This window comes from Barbus barbus, assembly GCF_936440315.1.
Source record: "Barbus barbus genome assembly, chromosome: 3".
NCBI lineage: Eukaryota > Metazoa > Chordata > Actinopteri > Cypriniformes > Cyprinidae > Barbus > Barbus barbus.
The window spans coordinates 36,790,250-36,807,606 of NC_136731.1; the positions used below are offsets into that span (position 1 = coordinate 36,790,250).

Below are 17,357 nucleotides of genomic sequence, written 5' to 3' on the forward strand. Positions count from 1 at the left end.
GACACAAGACATTTTGCTAGTAAATGCAAACAAGTTTCTACACATTTGTGATTAGGGATCGTAATCTTAAGAAACTATTCCGGTTATTCTGCGTTTACTAGCTTTGGCAGTCTATGTCTAAATAAGATTTCAATTTTCTTAATTTCTTAATCTTCTAAAAATTGGCCTTACCTATGTATTTAACAAAACATAAACAAAATGGATTTAGATATAATAAAGTATCTAAATACTTTAGATAAAGTAACACTTTCTAATAATGTTCCATTTGTTAACATTTGAAAACTAACAATGAAAAATACTTCTAAAGCGTTTATTAATCTTAGTTAATGTTAAGTCCAACATTTACTGGTACGGTATTGAAATCATAAGTTCTATTTATTAATGTTATTGACTAACCATTTATTTTTTTAACTAACATTAACAAAGATAAATGAATACTGTAACAATGTATTGCTCATTGTTAATGTTAGTTAATGCAGTAATTGTAAATTATTACCACTGATGACATTTATAACTACCAGTCAAAACCTACATGGATTCAAGTCTTAAGAACCTTTAAGGTGCACTCAGCAGTTTTTCTCCTTGTTAAAATGTTTTACTCCTAAATAAGTGCATAGTAACTTTGAAACAGGTAATTGACAACATTCACATTCTAATAATACTGCAATCATGTGTGTTCCCTTATAAAACCTGTTTTATCATCCATGCAGAGGGTCTCCTAAAGGGGGCCGCCATGTTAGGATTACATGAACAGCCAAATACTATTCGCCTAATCTTAGTAACCACCCTGTTATTGGACACTTTCAAGCATGAATGAACGTGATCCTGGTTGACTCTGTGATTTGATGCAATAACATTGGTAACAACTGCCAGCACAATATTAACATAAAAGAGTTGCTTTTAAATTCATTTAGTAACGGTGAATAATCACCACCTATATTTAGAAATAACAACAACACAAACAGAAGCTATACCTTCCCCTCCTTTATTGGTAAAATTACAAGTTTTATTAGGTTTGTGTATTTCCATTTATTTGTTTTTGTCCATTGCCTCCCTCGTTTCTCAGACCCTGCTTGAGACGTCTGGGTCACCGTTCACATTTGTTGTGCTAGGTCACATGTGATGCTGAAAATGCCAGCCGAAAGAATCGTCCTTCGACATAAAACAGGAGGGAACAATATTGACAGAAAATGACATGTTAGAAGAAATACCCAGTGCACTCTAAGAGACCTTAAGTACAAAAACAAGTAAATTCTTACAAAGGTGCTGAATTGAAATGGCTAATGATTGGGGTCATATTCACAGGGAAATAAAGGGAAAAAAACAAGAGTACAAGAACAGTGACATTATCTTTTTTTCCCCTCGTAAATATTTGTGATTTTGGTCAGAGGCGGCTGATTTTGCCTTGTGTCATTTATATGCATTTTCTCCAAGTCTGATTTAAAAATTATTTCATTAATGCAAAGGGAAAAAAACAACAACACATCGGAGTTATACCACCTGTTAATGCATTTAGATATACAAGTAGATATATGTAAATGATTAGAAAAGAAGTCTAGCCTATTAAATCATATACTGGTTTCATTTGTGCTGGAGTAGTGGACGTCTGAGAGACTAATACAATAGAAATAATACAGGATCTACAGAACAGCCTGACATCGATGGAAAATAGCCTCTTTGCTCATTCTCCGGTCTTTCCTCTCTCCAACAAAGGAGGGATGTGATCAAGGAGAGCAGGAGAAAGATGAGGTGTAACTCAATACTGGCAGTATGCATCCACCAAAAGGGAGAGCGAGTTTGAATAGTGCCGTCGCCACTAAATTTTTCATTCAAACGAGCAAATGAGAGGATAAGGAAATACAAGGGAGAGACAACTTGTTTTTCCACCAGCAGCAGTCTGGAATTTCTTTTGTCTTAAATGCCATTGGTTAGATCTGGTCACATGTTTGTCTCCATTTGCTTTGTCAAAACTCTATATAAGACAAATCGAATAACTTTGAAAATCACAGATGGCAGAGCTTGTGTTTGCTTGTATTTGAATGTGCATGTACTGTTTTTGGGAGGGATAACTGGTCGAAACATTAAGGTGTCGATTTACAAGGGTATCGATGGCCAGTTTCCAGTTCTGAAGCTGTATGGTACAGTCTAACTGGCCAAAGTTTAGAGCTGGGTCATAAGTGAATGGATCTCACACTATGGATTCATACTGTGTTTGTGTGTCTGTATCAGTCCTTGGGTGCATCTGCCAGCTGATTGGTCCGATGGTTAGTTGCCACCTCCACAGCACTGGCCGCTTCTGCCCTGAGGTGCTGTCTCCTGTAAGTCGACGCCTCCTCTGGCCCGCCCGCCACTTCCTGCTCCACCCTGCGGTTCGTTCTTTGGAAGCTTCTTGGCTAAAGAGAGAGATTGAGAAGGACATTTTCTTCATAAACGTACTAGATTTGAACTGAATTAAATCACCAGCAGTATTTCAAAGATGATTGGATGTGGTGTCTGGCTGAGCGTTTTTGCGGCAGGTGAAACTGGTGTCATGTTGCTGTGTTTTGCTCCAGGCTTGAAGAGAGATGAGATCGTACCGATAGCCATGAAGATCTCGTTCACGTTCATGGCGGTCTTTGCAGACGTCTCCATGAAGAGTAGGCTGTTGTCATCTGCATATGCCTGCGCCTCCTAAAGAAAGCATGTGGATGTGTTAAAAACATATCAGAAGCAGATTTGCATAGGTTGTTTTGCGTTCATATAAACACACCTGAAAGTCAACAGCTCTCTTGTTGGCCAGGTCTGCCTTGTTGCCGGCCAGAGCAATAACGATATTTGGACTCGCCTGACGCTGCAGCTCCTTCACCCAGTTCTTTGCTCTAGTAAATGTGTCCTAAAAGTGCAAAGGAAAACACAAGAGAAGTAATTGTTTGAGGGAACATCGGATGAAATTTGGCTAAAGAGAGAACATTTTTCACATTTTCTGGGTTGACAGATGCACCGGGGACCTATTTATAGCACTTAAAGATGGAAAGAGTCAGATTTTCATGATATGTCACCTTTAAAATATTTTACATATTACAAAAAAAATAAAACGCTGTATTTTGATACAATCACACATACACATGTATTAGCTTAAGGTTGCCAACAGGAACTGCACTGCCACTGTGACTTGCTTGACTTTGAGCAAAGGTCTGACTGTATCCTACAGAATAATAATTAACCCCAGCAGTCAGTCAGGTGAAACCTTATTATTCAGACCTTACCCTTCTGCTGAGCACAACGGCGTGATGTCAGCCTTTATTAGAGCCGATACATGACTGGCAAAGTCACATTGCACCTGAGGTGTCACGTAACACTCAGCTGGTAAATACAGGACACCTGTCTGATAAAAACTCAGACTTAAATGTTTTGATTTCATAACATGGGCACTTACTGTGTTAGTAATGTCATAGACGACAATGGCAGCCTGGGCTCCTCTGTAGTACATAGGGGCCAGGCTGTGATACCGCTCCTGTCCAGCTGTGTCCCAAATCTCAAACTTTACTGTTGTATCATCCAGGCAGACTGTCTGTGTGAGGAAAGCAGCTAGAAAGGAAAGAGAAACAGAAATGTTTATGACATGATGCCAATGTGTATCAGTTCGTGATAAAACTAATAATTTTAGCACTTCCATACTGCTGAGCTATTTAAAGCTGAACATGTTCAGAGGAGAGAAAGAATAAAAAACATAAATATGCGTCGTCATGATCAGACCATTTAGAGGTTATTTGATATTTAATGTACAGTTATGTGGTGGAGGGTTTGACAAAATCAGCTGCCACTCATCAGTTGAACAGGCCAAAAACATGAGTGTTGAAAAGCTTAACACATCTGAAAGTTGCTTTAGGCATAGAGATTTCCAGAGCAGAAGGGTTAGAAATCAGATCACAGTCAAAGGAAACAGAAAGTTCCCTTTTATAATCTCATTAAGTTTACATTTACCACTCGGTTTACTGCTGCTCATACACTTACTGTTCAAAAGTCTGGAGTCATTTTTTAAAGAAATTAATTTTCATTTAGCACAAAGAATGCATTAAATTGATCAAGAGAGACAATCAGCCTATAATGGTAAAAATCCACCCACTCATTTTTTCATAATCTAAAAAAAGTTATAAACAGTCTCTCAGAACGAGCTGTTTCAGATTCTCCCTCTGTTCACATCACCGAGGGGAAAAAGTACCGGCTATTTGTGACGCTGCCCTATAAGTATAGACACAGCCCTGAGTGAGAAGCTGCAGTCCGCCTCCGCCATTAATGTTACTGATTACTGTAGCTGGTGGATATATGTCAGCACCAAAGAAGCTTTTCAAGTGTTGTGTTTTTGGATGCACTAACGAAAACATAGGAGTCTCCATAGACTCCCTCCATCTGAGCCGCTGAGGACACTGTGGTTAAGATTCATTTTTTGAGGACATGTCCTGGAAAAAATCAGTAAAGTCCCCAATACGTGTATGGATCAATACAACGCTTCGTGCACGAACATCAGCTCCAGACAAAGTAAGTTTCATGCATTTGTTTTCCAAATTGCCCTTCTGAAAGAGCTTCTTGGCACTCTGTAAGGCTAACGATGCTAAAGCTACCATAGTCTCTGTCTGTTTTCACTGGTGCTGTCTTCATGAATGATCGTCAATAGGAATATGGTAGTTAAAAGTTGCATATGAAAGCAATGTGAGGCGATCGCTTGAGTTTATTGAGCTCATAATCACGAGTGGGACTTATAAAGTTTGTGATAGCATGCCATGCACCATGAGACCAGTTATGTTGTTATTTTTATCCCGCCATGCTCCCCGTCTGTGTAATTCATAAACGTATGTTTTCTGTAAAGATAACAGGCTTGTATTAAAAGGGGAATGTTTATTTGCAAAGGCACTACTAATGCGGAACTCGAGGCTCTTGAAGCTCCGCCCTCTTCTCCGGGAGCAACAGCTCATTTGCATTATAGCAACATACTCACATCCGTTTGGGCTCATACCCTAAACGTGGAAATTTTATCTGTCGGGTATTTTGAGCTAAAACTTCACATACACACTCTGGGGACATCAGAGACTAACTGTACATCGTGTAAAAAGGAGCATAATCGGTCCCCTTTAATACACACAAAAAAAAATTATGGTTTTTCACAAAATATTAAGCTGTTTTCAACACTGATAATAAGAAATGTTTCTTGAGCAACAAATCATCATATTAGAATGATGTCTGAAGGATCATGTGACACTGAAGACTGGAGTAATGATGCTGAAAATACAGCTTCGCATCACAGAAAAAAAAAAAATGTATTTAAAGAGTAATAAGTCATTTTAAATTGCAAGAACATTTCACTATTACAGTTTTTCGATCAAATAAATGCGGCCTTGTTGAGCATAAGAGACCTGTTAAAAACATTTTTTTTTAAAAACCAACAGCAAACTTTTGAATATACATAAAGATATCAGATGATGAGAGATGACACCCGACTAAACAACTAACAACATGCTAACAACCACTAACACCTTGGCAATGACATAGATACACTTTCATAACCACACAGAACAATTTACCATCACAATTGTGACATTTGCACAGGCAAGCACTCTAAAACTCTTCAGAAAATGTAGATTTTAGAACACATTAAAATGATGCAAACACAAGTGTGCAGAAGCAGAGAATAAGAAAGACCATGCAAGTTTCTAATCCCTTCAACTCCAAACATTATGCTGAGTCAGGTGCCATGGTCACATGTTTATGGCTCACATTTTTCTCTCCACAGCACTGAGCTTTGACCTGCTCACTGACGACAGGATGATGGCATTGAAGGAAAATATGTAGAAGGACAAAAAAATTGCTGAGGATTTCCTTATTGTCAGCCTTGTGTAAAATGTCACTCCCAGCAGTTTTCTTTCCTCATGCCTGACTAGAATGGATCTCTTGCTAAATATGAAACTGAGCCCTGATGGAACAAATGCATTAATGTCCATAATCTAATTCACTTAAAGATCCCCTGAGACACTGACGACTTAAAAACGGAGGGACACACTAGCACACACATTCAGGAAACCCCATTGTTGACCGTTTCCCTTCTGGTCACCAAACTCCTTCCTCTCTGCTCTCTTTGTCTATATAATTCTTTAAAACAGTGGAAAACGTAAAGCTTTTAAAATGTAAAAGTGAATACCATTTCAAGCTGTATACAGAACGTGTTTCGTTATGAAATCAGACATGCACATGCATAACATAAGACGTGTCTGTTTTATACTGCAGTATAACTCATGTGTCATGTGATTAGCGAGTAAGAACCAGCTTGTCTGCTTCTGACCGAGCCCAGCCCTCTCATCACATATCAACAAAACCTCATACATGCAGAGGGTTTGCTCTACATTGAGTGTTCTCACTACCACTAATGTGTTGTGTTTCAAGATATGATCCTGTAGCTGATCTTTTAAAGGAGATATTCTACAGTTTTATTCAAACTTTTTGAATTTGAAGATCAGGGTAAATTTAACTTATTTTGTCTTCTGGGAAACATGTAACTATATTCTGTAGACTCTGAAGGGCGGTTCAAAAGTTTCCGGCTCTTAATGCATTTTTCCTTCTGGAGTTTTTCCTGTCAGTGAGTGTTTGAACCTTCTGTAACAGTTGTATACGAGTCCCTCAGTTGTCCTCAGTGTGAAAAGATGGATCTCAAATTCATATAGTCAGTGTTGGAAAGGGTTCAAATGCACAAAAATGCTGGAAAAACAAAGAATTTGTGGGAGCTGAAGGATTTTTCTGAAGAACAGCAGGCAGTTTAACTGTTCAGGACAAACAAAGGACTCACAAACAACCATCACAAAACAAAAAAACACAGCAGTGGATCATTCAGGTAACACAACATTAAGAATCAAGGGGATGTAAACTTTTGAACGGGGTCATTTTTATAAATTCAACTATTGTTTTCTCTTGTGGACTACATGTAAACATCTTTTATGTGAAATATCCTATTCAGGTCAGTACTAAATAAACAATAACATGCATTTTGTATGACCCCCTCTTATTTATATAAATAATTAACATTTTGCAGATTTTGAAAGGGGGATGTAAACTTTTGACCTCAACTGTATTGTGCATTCCTAACATTTTTTCATGTCTGCTATATTTGGCGTCAAAGCTCAAGATGGAGATCAGGACCTGTGTGCATTCTTGTGCAGCAAATTCATAATCAAAAGTGTGAGGAAACCCTTCATCTTTAGAAAGAACAAGCTTGGACATAAACACACTCCTGCTAACCTCCAATGGTGCTCTCCTGATACTCGTGGAACTGGCCTTTGACGAAACGCAGCACCAGGCTGGACTTGCCCACGGCAGACTCTCCCAGCAAGACCAGTTTGAACTGGCATATTTTGTTCCCGACGGGGGCGGCACCATTGGTCCGCGCTGGTCCACCTCGCCCCGCCATGCCAACAGGCCGGACAACAGGAGAGCAGAGGGCTAACTGGATCTGAGAGGGGTCCTGAACCAGGATCAACGGAGCTCAGGGGAGGATGGGGTCGAGAGTGAGAGAATCAGGGAGAGAAAGTGAGGAAAAAGGAGAGATGGCCCCTACTGGATGAACAAACCTAGAAAAAAAGAAAAAAGAGGAGGTTGATCAACAAAACACATAAATGACCAGATATAAATGGGTATATTATAAAACACTGGACTGTGACACTCAAGTTGAGTGAACGGAAAGGACGGACTCATTACAGGTCGTTAACAGCTATCACACCATTCCAGCGCACTAACCATTAACCAGCAACTCCATAATGCTCCAATAAAGCTTACCGCAACAAAACAGTCCCCTTTACAGATTCCACCCACACTGTGCTGCAATTACAGTTAAAAGCATCAATGTGAAAACACACAAAGTAAATATCACTGTCATGTCACACATACACTAACCTAGCTCCCCAAACAACCAACACTTATCAGTGATCCAAAATTATTTGCACCGTATCGACTGATAAGATGCTGTTTTTTTTATGTGCATATTTGTTATTCGGAGCATAACACAGACCCACATTCAATTCAGCTTGGGGCAAAACAAATCATGGACAACAGACTGTGGCGTCACATTTTCTTTAGGCTTTCAGATTGATAAATAAAATCACAGCAGGGGACAACACATATTTTCAACTACTGAAACATCTCTTTTTGTGCAAACTGGGTTTCAGTGTTACTTTTTGTTCATTAGAAACGTTCCATGGATCCTCTGAAGCCAAATACAGACAGCAGAGCTGAAGTAGACCACTAAAGCTGAGAGAATAAAGATGAGAGAAAATGAATCTATTATTAAAGAGAGAGATACAGAAAGAAGAACTAACAGTAACCCTGAGGTCCTTATTTGAGCTTGTTAAAAACAGAAGCAGATTTTCTTTCTGCTGCAGGCATATAGATAGATAGATAGATAGATAGATAGATAGATAGATAGATAGATAGATAGATAGATAGATAGATAGATAGATAGATAGATAGATAGATAGATAGATAGTCAATAAACAGATGGACGGACCATCCACTGTAGGAGACTATTCAGGTGTTGAGGGCTAGGCCATCAGAACATTTTAGCACCAATAACCTGTATATATCCTGGTAGTAACTGCGGGAAAAGGCCAGTTGAAGTCGTAAGTAGTGGGCAATGAAAAAAGTGATTATGGAGAGTGAGCTGTCGCTGCCAACATCATGTCTTGAGGTTCAGTCTTATCCAAAGCATGTGATGTGGAGGTTTAGAATCTCTCTCACACACACTTTTGAAAAGTACACCTTCTCAATTCACCATGCCTTGATGGAGAAAGTGGTACAACCTAAATAGAAAGAAACAAACAAAGCTCACCTAAACCACACCAGAGTTTCATTACACAGCAAACATCCATTAAATAGACAGTCTGGAATACCGTTTATCGCACTTGAAACAGCGAATTTTTTTTTAATTAAAGAATCATCCTCATCAGAAATTACACTTAAACGCTAATGTGTCTAATTTGGCAACTTTTAAAAAAATGTTTTTAAGAGCAACAACACATTGTGTGAGACACATAATTACCAAACACAACAGTAAGTGCAGAGCCGCAGCACTGATGAATGGAAAAAAGGCAAGGTCTCGAGCGTGAGATGCACAAATGTCAGACATCCATCTATTGCATATTTATGTAAACAAATAAAAGCAACACAGCGTACTGTAAACATCTCTGGCAGAGCTTTATGATTGGCCAAAATGTCTTAGGTCAGAGCATTCAGAACTTGTACATGCTCATACTGGCAATGCTGTTCTATATTTACACACAGCATCATACTGGTAATGTTGCAACTTCTAATACCAGAAAATTGCCAGAGCTGATTTGCTAACCTTTCAAAAAAAATTGAAAAGGACGAGTTCACACATGATCTCTAAATGATAAAAAAAAAAAAGATCTGCTGAAAAGGACAGAGACAATTTAAAGTCGGCATGAAATCAAAATGGACTTTATTTACTTTACTATCGCACATTGCTAGTCTTGATGTTAACAATTAATCCGTGGAAGTTAATCCGCTGAAAAAAATAGTTTGTTTTGGTAATCTTTAATCAAAATCTGAAAATGCTCCTCCCCTCTAAAATGACAGGCCTTCTCTGATGACATCAGTTTGACGGCTTGGGCATGAGCGTGACATCCTTAACCACGCCCCTCCAACGGTCAGTTAATTTCTGAATGAAACGCCTACTTTACTACATCCAATCAATTCGCAGTAGAAAAAACATGCCATGCCCTCTATTTTCCTCATTCAATATTCTGTTTCTCTCGGAAGTACGTCACAATACGGAAGTAAAAACGGTCGCAAACTTCCGCTTCACGGGGACTTTAACAACAACAGATTTTTTTTTATATTTATTGTTTTTTTTATGTTAAATCAAACATATAATCATAACTTTACCTAACTTTAAGAAACCTTATGGCCAAACAAATAAATGAAATAAACATCACCAGCAAAAGCACCTGGAATATATCACACAGTTGTAAATCAGACTAGAGAATAACTCTCACAGTGAGGCCAACGAAGGATCAAAAATACAAAATTAATTTCACCAGAGAAAGTGTGGGTAGATAGAGAGTAGGCCTGGGCGATAAAACGGTATCGATATTCATCAACGGTACCAAAACCACTAGAAGGCAAGCCTGCAACCATTAGCCAAAAAAAGCGTAACAGCTAAAGCTAACGCTTCTGGTCTGGCAGTACGTGGGAAATTTTTTTAATGGATGTCAACGAAGGAGAGGTTCCACTACGCTGAATAAACACCTTTTTAGAAGAAACAGCTTTTTTTAATGAATTGGCAGCCTATCGGCTAATCTTCAACATTGTTTACACTAAACAATACTTTTGGATTGAACTATTTTTAGAAGCCACAGACTTTTTGACACAGGTGGGATTCAGCTTACGGCACTTCCCGTTCATTCCTATGGTATCCGTAAACCAACAATGAGTGTCACACTACTCTCTGACTGAAATTCAATGACGTCAAGGCTGTAATGTGTTATTACGGCACACGTGATCCAAGTTGACCGTTACGCTTTCTCCAATAGTAAGTAATACAGACCCTCTTATCTCCCTATAATAAGAAAATCTCTGACGGTACTCCATCGATAACGATAGAAAATTTTTTCGATATAGCGCACGATATAGGTACGTGCTATGAGTGATGCAGACAGCACACACAAACACAAATATGAGTGCTGTGCCTGCCTGTGATGAGGAGATTAATATTAGTCAAATTTAAAAATTAAGAAAATTAATATTAGTCGAATTTAAAATAAAAAAAAATTGCATTTGAATGCAAAAATAGTACAGTCGAATGTTAGGTGAGCGTCATCAGTGGTGAGCGAGATGCGGTGATGATGATGTAAGTCACGTTGTTAAATATAGTAGAAATATAGTAGCTCAATGCGTAGAAGATCTTGATTAGGTTAAAACTGAAACCAAGCCATTCACACAGAATGCATATTCAGCTCATTCTTTGGACGGACAAATATGACTGCTGCACTCGCGTGTCACACAAGAGATGTATAGAAACACGTCCGCGAATTTGTGGAGGGTTATTCCTTTTCACTACGCCTCATATGTTTTCAAATGCAATCTGTGTGATCAGCGTGAAAACCACATGATGCCGTTTTGTTCATAATTGTTTATGCAATTTACAAAATTATATTTGATTTATATATGTTAATTTAGACGTTATGCATGTTTTTTATGGACAGTTATTTCATTGCATTGACAATTTAAAGGGGTCATATGACGTGATTTCATGTTTTCCTTTCTCTTTGGAGTGTTACAAGATGTTCGTGCATAGATAAGATCCCTAAAGTTGCAAAGACTAAAGTCTCAAACCAAAGAGATATTCTTTATAAAAGTTAAGACTTGTCCACGCCCTCCTAAAATGCCTCATTTAAACATGCCCCCACATGTCTACGTCACGGTGTGGGAAGATTTGAAAATACACAATGAAAGAAGGCGGAACTATTATGTTTGCTGTAGTATTGTTGCTGCCGCCGGCGCCATGTCCTAGAGATGTTGTGTTTTGTTGTGAAAGTACTTTGTTTGGGCTTCCAAAAGAGGACACAACTAGAAATCAGTGGTTAAGTTGTATTTACAACACTGTTCCAGAACAGTTCAACCCAAATATTAGAGTGTGTGCAGCGCATTTTACAGAGGACTATTTCCTGATCCTGGAAGAGTAGCCTACAATGCTGGCCTGCACAAGTGGGGCAATTCCAACTTTACAAGGACAGTCAGACGCTTCTGACTCACAGCCTGTAAGTACGTTTCTGCCACTGACTATTCAAAAGCCAGTTTTGAGCTGTGTAGAGTAGTGCTTGTTGTTTGTCGTTTCTCCGATCACAAATGCAGACATGGTAATGTTTATGCGGCGCGAAGCAACGCAATGCGTAAAAAGACTGCATAAGTCATTATAATCAGTAATTATGTCCCCATTGGATGCAACTAATGCCTCGTTTGTAATGGGTTTTATTGTTTTTGTGTCATCGTGCCGGGACATGGCATCACAACACGTTAAGGGGCGTAACATTTCCGTCTCACGCTTGAGGTATTCAGCCAATCACAACGCACTGGATAGCTGGCCAATCAGAGCCCGCAAAAAATTGTAAATTTGTAAAAAAAAAAAAAAAAAAAAAAAAAAATTTTTTTAAATTGACACGTTTCGGAAAGGCGGGGCATAGAGGAGCAACAATAACCTACAGTAATTGGACAATAATGTGTTTTTTAGCTATATCGCTCAGCCCTAACAAAGAACATGTTTATGAAATACTGATGTGATTTTCATATGTTCTGCTTTTAACAGGACTTTTAACAAAGAACCGAAGCATCTTATAAGCAGATGGACTGACCTCAAAATGAAACTTGCAGCAATAGGCCTACTTATAAAGTTCAATTCATATCATAATGCCATTAAAGGCATCAGACACTCACTGTGGAAGAACGGTTTCATCATCATAACTCTCTTAACCGCAATGCCCCTTTCTTCTGAAACCAAAGATGAAGTGACCAAATTCCCGATAATGACACAGATAAAATTCCACAGACCACCGCTGTAAATTCCTGGCATCGCATTTTAATATACTACTATCAGAACTAGAGCCACCTGATTCACTTCCTGGCCAACTCATCGAAAGACACAAGCAGGTTGTGACACCTGTGTGTACATGCATCAACCTGAAACGCTGTCGCCAGCATTCCAACGATTATGTCTCATTTCCATTTCGTGTGAAATCACATCAAACCAGCAGTTTGCAACAGTGTGGAAATAGGAAATGCTCTCCAGGAAACTGACCAGCTAGAAGGAAATCGCATGCATCACCAACGTAGGGCCGCAAGCAGCCTGATCATTATTCACACATCTGATAGGGTGTGTTAGAGAAGACGTCTATCTACTGTAAGAAGTCATTTCAATTCTGCAGAGCAAACACACAGATAACAACACACCCACACCCTGCCCAACGACTGTCTGGAAGGGCAAACTGACGAGCTCAACTGCTGCATTCATTAATAATAAAACTCAACAGATGCTATTATATGCATCTTACAATAAAAACGCTGAATGCTCCATTAGACAATGGCTTTTTCTGTGCAGGCAATCTACTTTCTGCTTTCAATCTACTTTGTGCTCCGATTGTTCCTGTTCACTACAGCCGCTTCAGTTCAAACATTTCATCTTCAGATGTGCAGATCTGGGTTATTCAGACACATTAGGTGGTTTGTGCTTCCTACATAAACATGTTTCTTGATATCATAACATTCCTCTGTGTGTCTTCACCAAGACGTGAAGACTAAAGGCCGATTTGGCTGTTGGCAAGCAGACAAGCATTATTTTAGCATTATTTATATACTATTTTATATTTTAAAATGCACTTTTATTAGTGTATTTTCAGTTTTCAGTAGTTTTGTCATTTCATTATTATTATTTCTACTTCAATTTCATTTCAGTTTTAGTTTAAGTAATTTTAGTACGTCATCTTTTGATCAGTTAGCTGCCAAGTCAACATTTCTAATATATTATTAAGTTTTAGATATGTTTTTTTTTACTATTTATATTTCATTTCTGTTTTATTTCAATTAACATTTTTTTTTAAATAGTTTTAGCTAACAACAAGAACACTGAAGCAGACATACATGTAAACAAGTTTCCACATCTTTTGGCTGCTTAATTTCTTTTTCCAGTCATCGTGAATACTGGCATACCGGTTTTTTAATTGTTCTTTAAAATTGTTTCTATTAAGAGTGATTTCAACTTGGCAAAATAATTTAGCTAACGATAACAAACACAAAAATGATAATTACAAAAACTTATATGCCTAAATCACAATATTCACTTTGTGAACCTTGTATTTGTGTGTTAGTGTTTTAATGCCATGCCAGCAAACCCGGAGAAAAACAACATAATTGACAGAGTCATAACCATAAATTGAGAGAAAGAAGTAAAAAAATTACCCTTGATCACACCCTGGTTTCTCATAAAAACCTCAATATCAACATATTACAATTCATCTGTTATAGGCACAATTTGGCAATGGCCATTTCAATCCAATGAGCAAAATAATTTTAATTTGATTGCTTTAATGGAAGAAACACAAAAACAGCCTTCTTGATTACCTAAAATGCCTCAAGCAGTCACAAAGCATGCTGGGAAAAGCCACTTTGCTCTGCAGAGCAGAACTAGGAGATGAAAGTAATATTATGTTCCTGTTTGCTCACCTGCAGTGACAGCCAAAACAAGAGTGTCATACATTTCCATCGAAATGAAGTCTCTTTCGATATTCATTCAAATCAAAAACTGCTTATGTTAAGCAATAGATCCTCACGTCAAAACTAACAAAACCACAAATAAGACATTTACATTTATGCATTTAGCAGATGCTTTTATCCAAAGCGACTTACAGTATATTACATGTACAGTATATTCAGGCTATACATTTATCTGTATGTGTGTTCCCTGGCAATTGAACCCGTGACCTTTTACGCTGTTAACGCAATGCTCTACCACTGAGCCACAGGAAGACCCAACCCTTTATTGTATCTCTCAAAGACAATGGAATTTCAAGACTGTAAAACAGTGTTGAAGAAAGCAGGTTTCTGCAATCATGTGTGCATCAAGTGCCTCTGCTGAGCAAAAGTTCACTATGAGCAACAGGACAGTGAACAGGCGTTATACAAGATTTCAAATCCTCACCGTATCAAAGGTGAACATTCATAACTCACAATAAAAGTATTGAAAGAAAGTATGTGTGTGAAGAGAAATATGTACTTATGTTGCAAATATATAATGAATATAATATTCATAGAATGAAAAATCTTAATCTTAATAAGACAAATATATACTGCACATATAATATGCTAATTATAAACAAATTATTACTTCTAAGACATGATAAACGGTTCTAAAAAGCGCTGTTCATGAACAAGAAACGAACTAAAAATACATAATTGTGTTATCAAACATACAGCTATTAGTAATTATAATTACATTTGGAGAATTGACAGATGCACTTTTTGAAATATTAAGTTTTATTAAACAATGTATTTGATTACTAAACTATAAACAATAATTAATTAGCATGGACACTCACTTACATGAGCTTCCAGGTTTACTATATTTGATGTGCTCTTTATATGTGTATCACTGTTCATATGTGAATAAAAGCATAAATTAAATCTGCCTAAACTATAATTTTGGGTGAACTATGCATGCATAATACTTACTGTCACTATACACAGTACATATCGCAGCATTTTTATATTGCAATATATTGTGAAACAAGAATTATATGTGTGTGTGTGAGTGAGCGAGTGAGTGAATGCATGCATGCATGCATGCATGCATGTATGTATGTATGTATATATATATATGTGTGTGTGTGTGTGTGTGTGTGTGTGTGTGTGTGTGTATGTGTGTGTGTGTCTGTGTGTGCATGTTTGGTTTATGAGGACACAAATTTGTATAATGACATGGGTATGACAGAGGTATTACAATATGAAGGTGGTTTATGAGGACACTGCCTATGTCCCCGTAATTCAAAAGGCTTAAAAAACATACTAAATGGTGTTTTTTTGGAAAATCTAAAAATGCAAAGTCTCCTGTGAGGGCTAAGTTTAGGTGTAGGGTTGGTGTAGGGCAATAGCACACACAGTTTGTTCAGTATAAAAACCATTACGCCTATGGAGAGTCCCCATAAACCACAAAAACCAACATGTGTGTGTGTGTGTGTGTGTGTGTGTGTATATATATATATATATATATATGTGTGTGTGTGTGTATATATATATATATATATATATATGTGTGTGTGTGTGTGTGTACTAATATCATGTGGTCTTGAGGAGCATAAACGCATATTGTCTCATAGTTTTGAGCTCATATCAATGTATGTGCTATCTTAAGTGATGACTCATCTAGCTGACCTGTCAATCAAGCCTCCTCAGACCACATTACTGACTTCCTCATGAAGTCCTCCGTCCGTCTTTCACTTCTGATCTGCACCTCCCACTCTCTCGGACCACAAGCACTCAAACTGAACACCGGTGAACCTGCTACACTGATAAAAAACGGGCAGGGCTTCAGAAAAGTTTTTGAAAGCGATAAAAGGACGTGTAGCTGTACGTTTGGAGAAGTATCACCTTACTAATAGCAATACAATCGGCGCTTTGCGACACCTCGCAGATGCGTGTGGCTGCATCACAACGGTCAAATGATAAGCCATGAAAACAAGGAAGCCCATCTGCTTATAAACTTCAGAGCTGCTGATCAAACACACATATATCGGTGTACGCACCCATAAAGGACTTCTCTATTAAACTGAACTTTTGCCGTCATGTTTATTTATGTTCAGAATATATGACAGAGAGGCCCGAGTTACTCCTTTATTATGTCGCTAAGGGAAAGATCCAGAGGAGCGTCATGAGCATCGGCTAACAGTCTTCTCTGTATCAGTAAACCACGACCAGCTAGCAATAATCATATCAGTACCAAAACCAGACAGCGGTTACCTTGAGAGATGAGTGCGGCGCTTTTCTCTTCCTGTCAAAACCCTGGCTGTCAGACTGAGTGAAAATTCCCCTCCTGCTGCCTGATGCTTCTCCAGAGTCGACGGGCCTCGGCCTTCACTTCCGCTTTGAGGGACGAACTTCCGCAATCCGCCTTCTTCCGAGGAGGAGGGGCTTGTTTTTGACATACGTAGTTGTGGCCAATAAAATCGCGGTTATTTTTGTTTCCCAAGACAAGGTTATAATAAATGTAAACTTTTATTTAGCTCATTTTAAGTTTTGAAAGGTTAACTTTCAAATTAGGGGTACAATTAATTATTTTTCTATGTTTTGAGTACAAGTTTTTATGTGTCATTACCAAAATGCTTTTTTTTATTATTATTATTATTATTTGTCTCCTATATAACTTATTGTGTTAGGCAGTGTTTTTATGAACTAAACCTAAAACTATTTAATGTTCATGTTATGTTCATTCATTATGTTCATTGTTCATGTCAACTGAAATAAAACTATAATAAAATATAAATATAAATATTAGATGAAAAACATAAATAAAAAAGAAAATTAAAACTACTGCCTGGCAACTAACTAAAAATAAATTTATGTTGATGTACTAAAATAAATTAGATAAAAACAAGTGAAAGCTAAATAGACATATATATATATTTTTTAAACATACAAATGATTTTAATGCAAAATTACTAAAACTGAAATAAATCTACAATAAACTAAAAAGCTCAATCAAAATTATACAGACATACATACATACAATAAATAAATGATACTAAAATAACACAGGTGTTAAAAAGCCCAAGGCATAT

At 37.6% G+C, this 17,357-nt stretch overlaps 1 protein-coding gene across 2 annotated transcripts; it reads right to left on the reverse strand.

Moving 5' to 3' along the window:
* Positions 1-964: 964 nt before the first annotated feature.
* LOC306857128 (ras-related protein Rab-5C-like) lies at positions 965-16,688 on the reverse strand. Of its 2 annotated transcripts, XR_013783072.1 has the most exons (7): positions 16,540-16,683; positions 7,264-7,592; positions 3,416-3,567; positions 2,750-2,872; positions 2,577-2,670; positions 2,208-2,393; positions 966-1,152 (listed from the first exon to the last, which is right to left on the reverse strand). XR_013783072.1 is itself a non-coding variant. In XM_079396840.1 (6 exons), exons 2-6 carry the CDS (start codon positions 7,430-7,432, stop codon positions 2,266-2,268), a joined length of 666 nt encoding a protein of 221 aa, XP_079252966.1. In that variant the 5' UTR covers positions 7,433-7,592; positions 16,540-16,688; the 3' UTR covers positions 965-2,265. The 2 variants fall into 2 exon arrangements, 1 of the variants encoding a protein (XP_079252966.1); XM_079396840.1 differs by having other exon boundaries at positions 965-2,393; positions 16,540-16,688.
* Between the last annotated feature and the right edge of the window lie 669 nt (positions 16,689-17,357).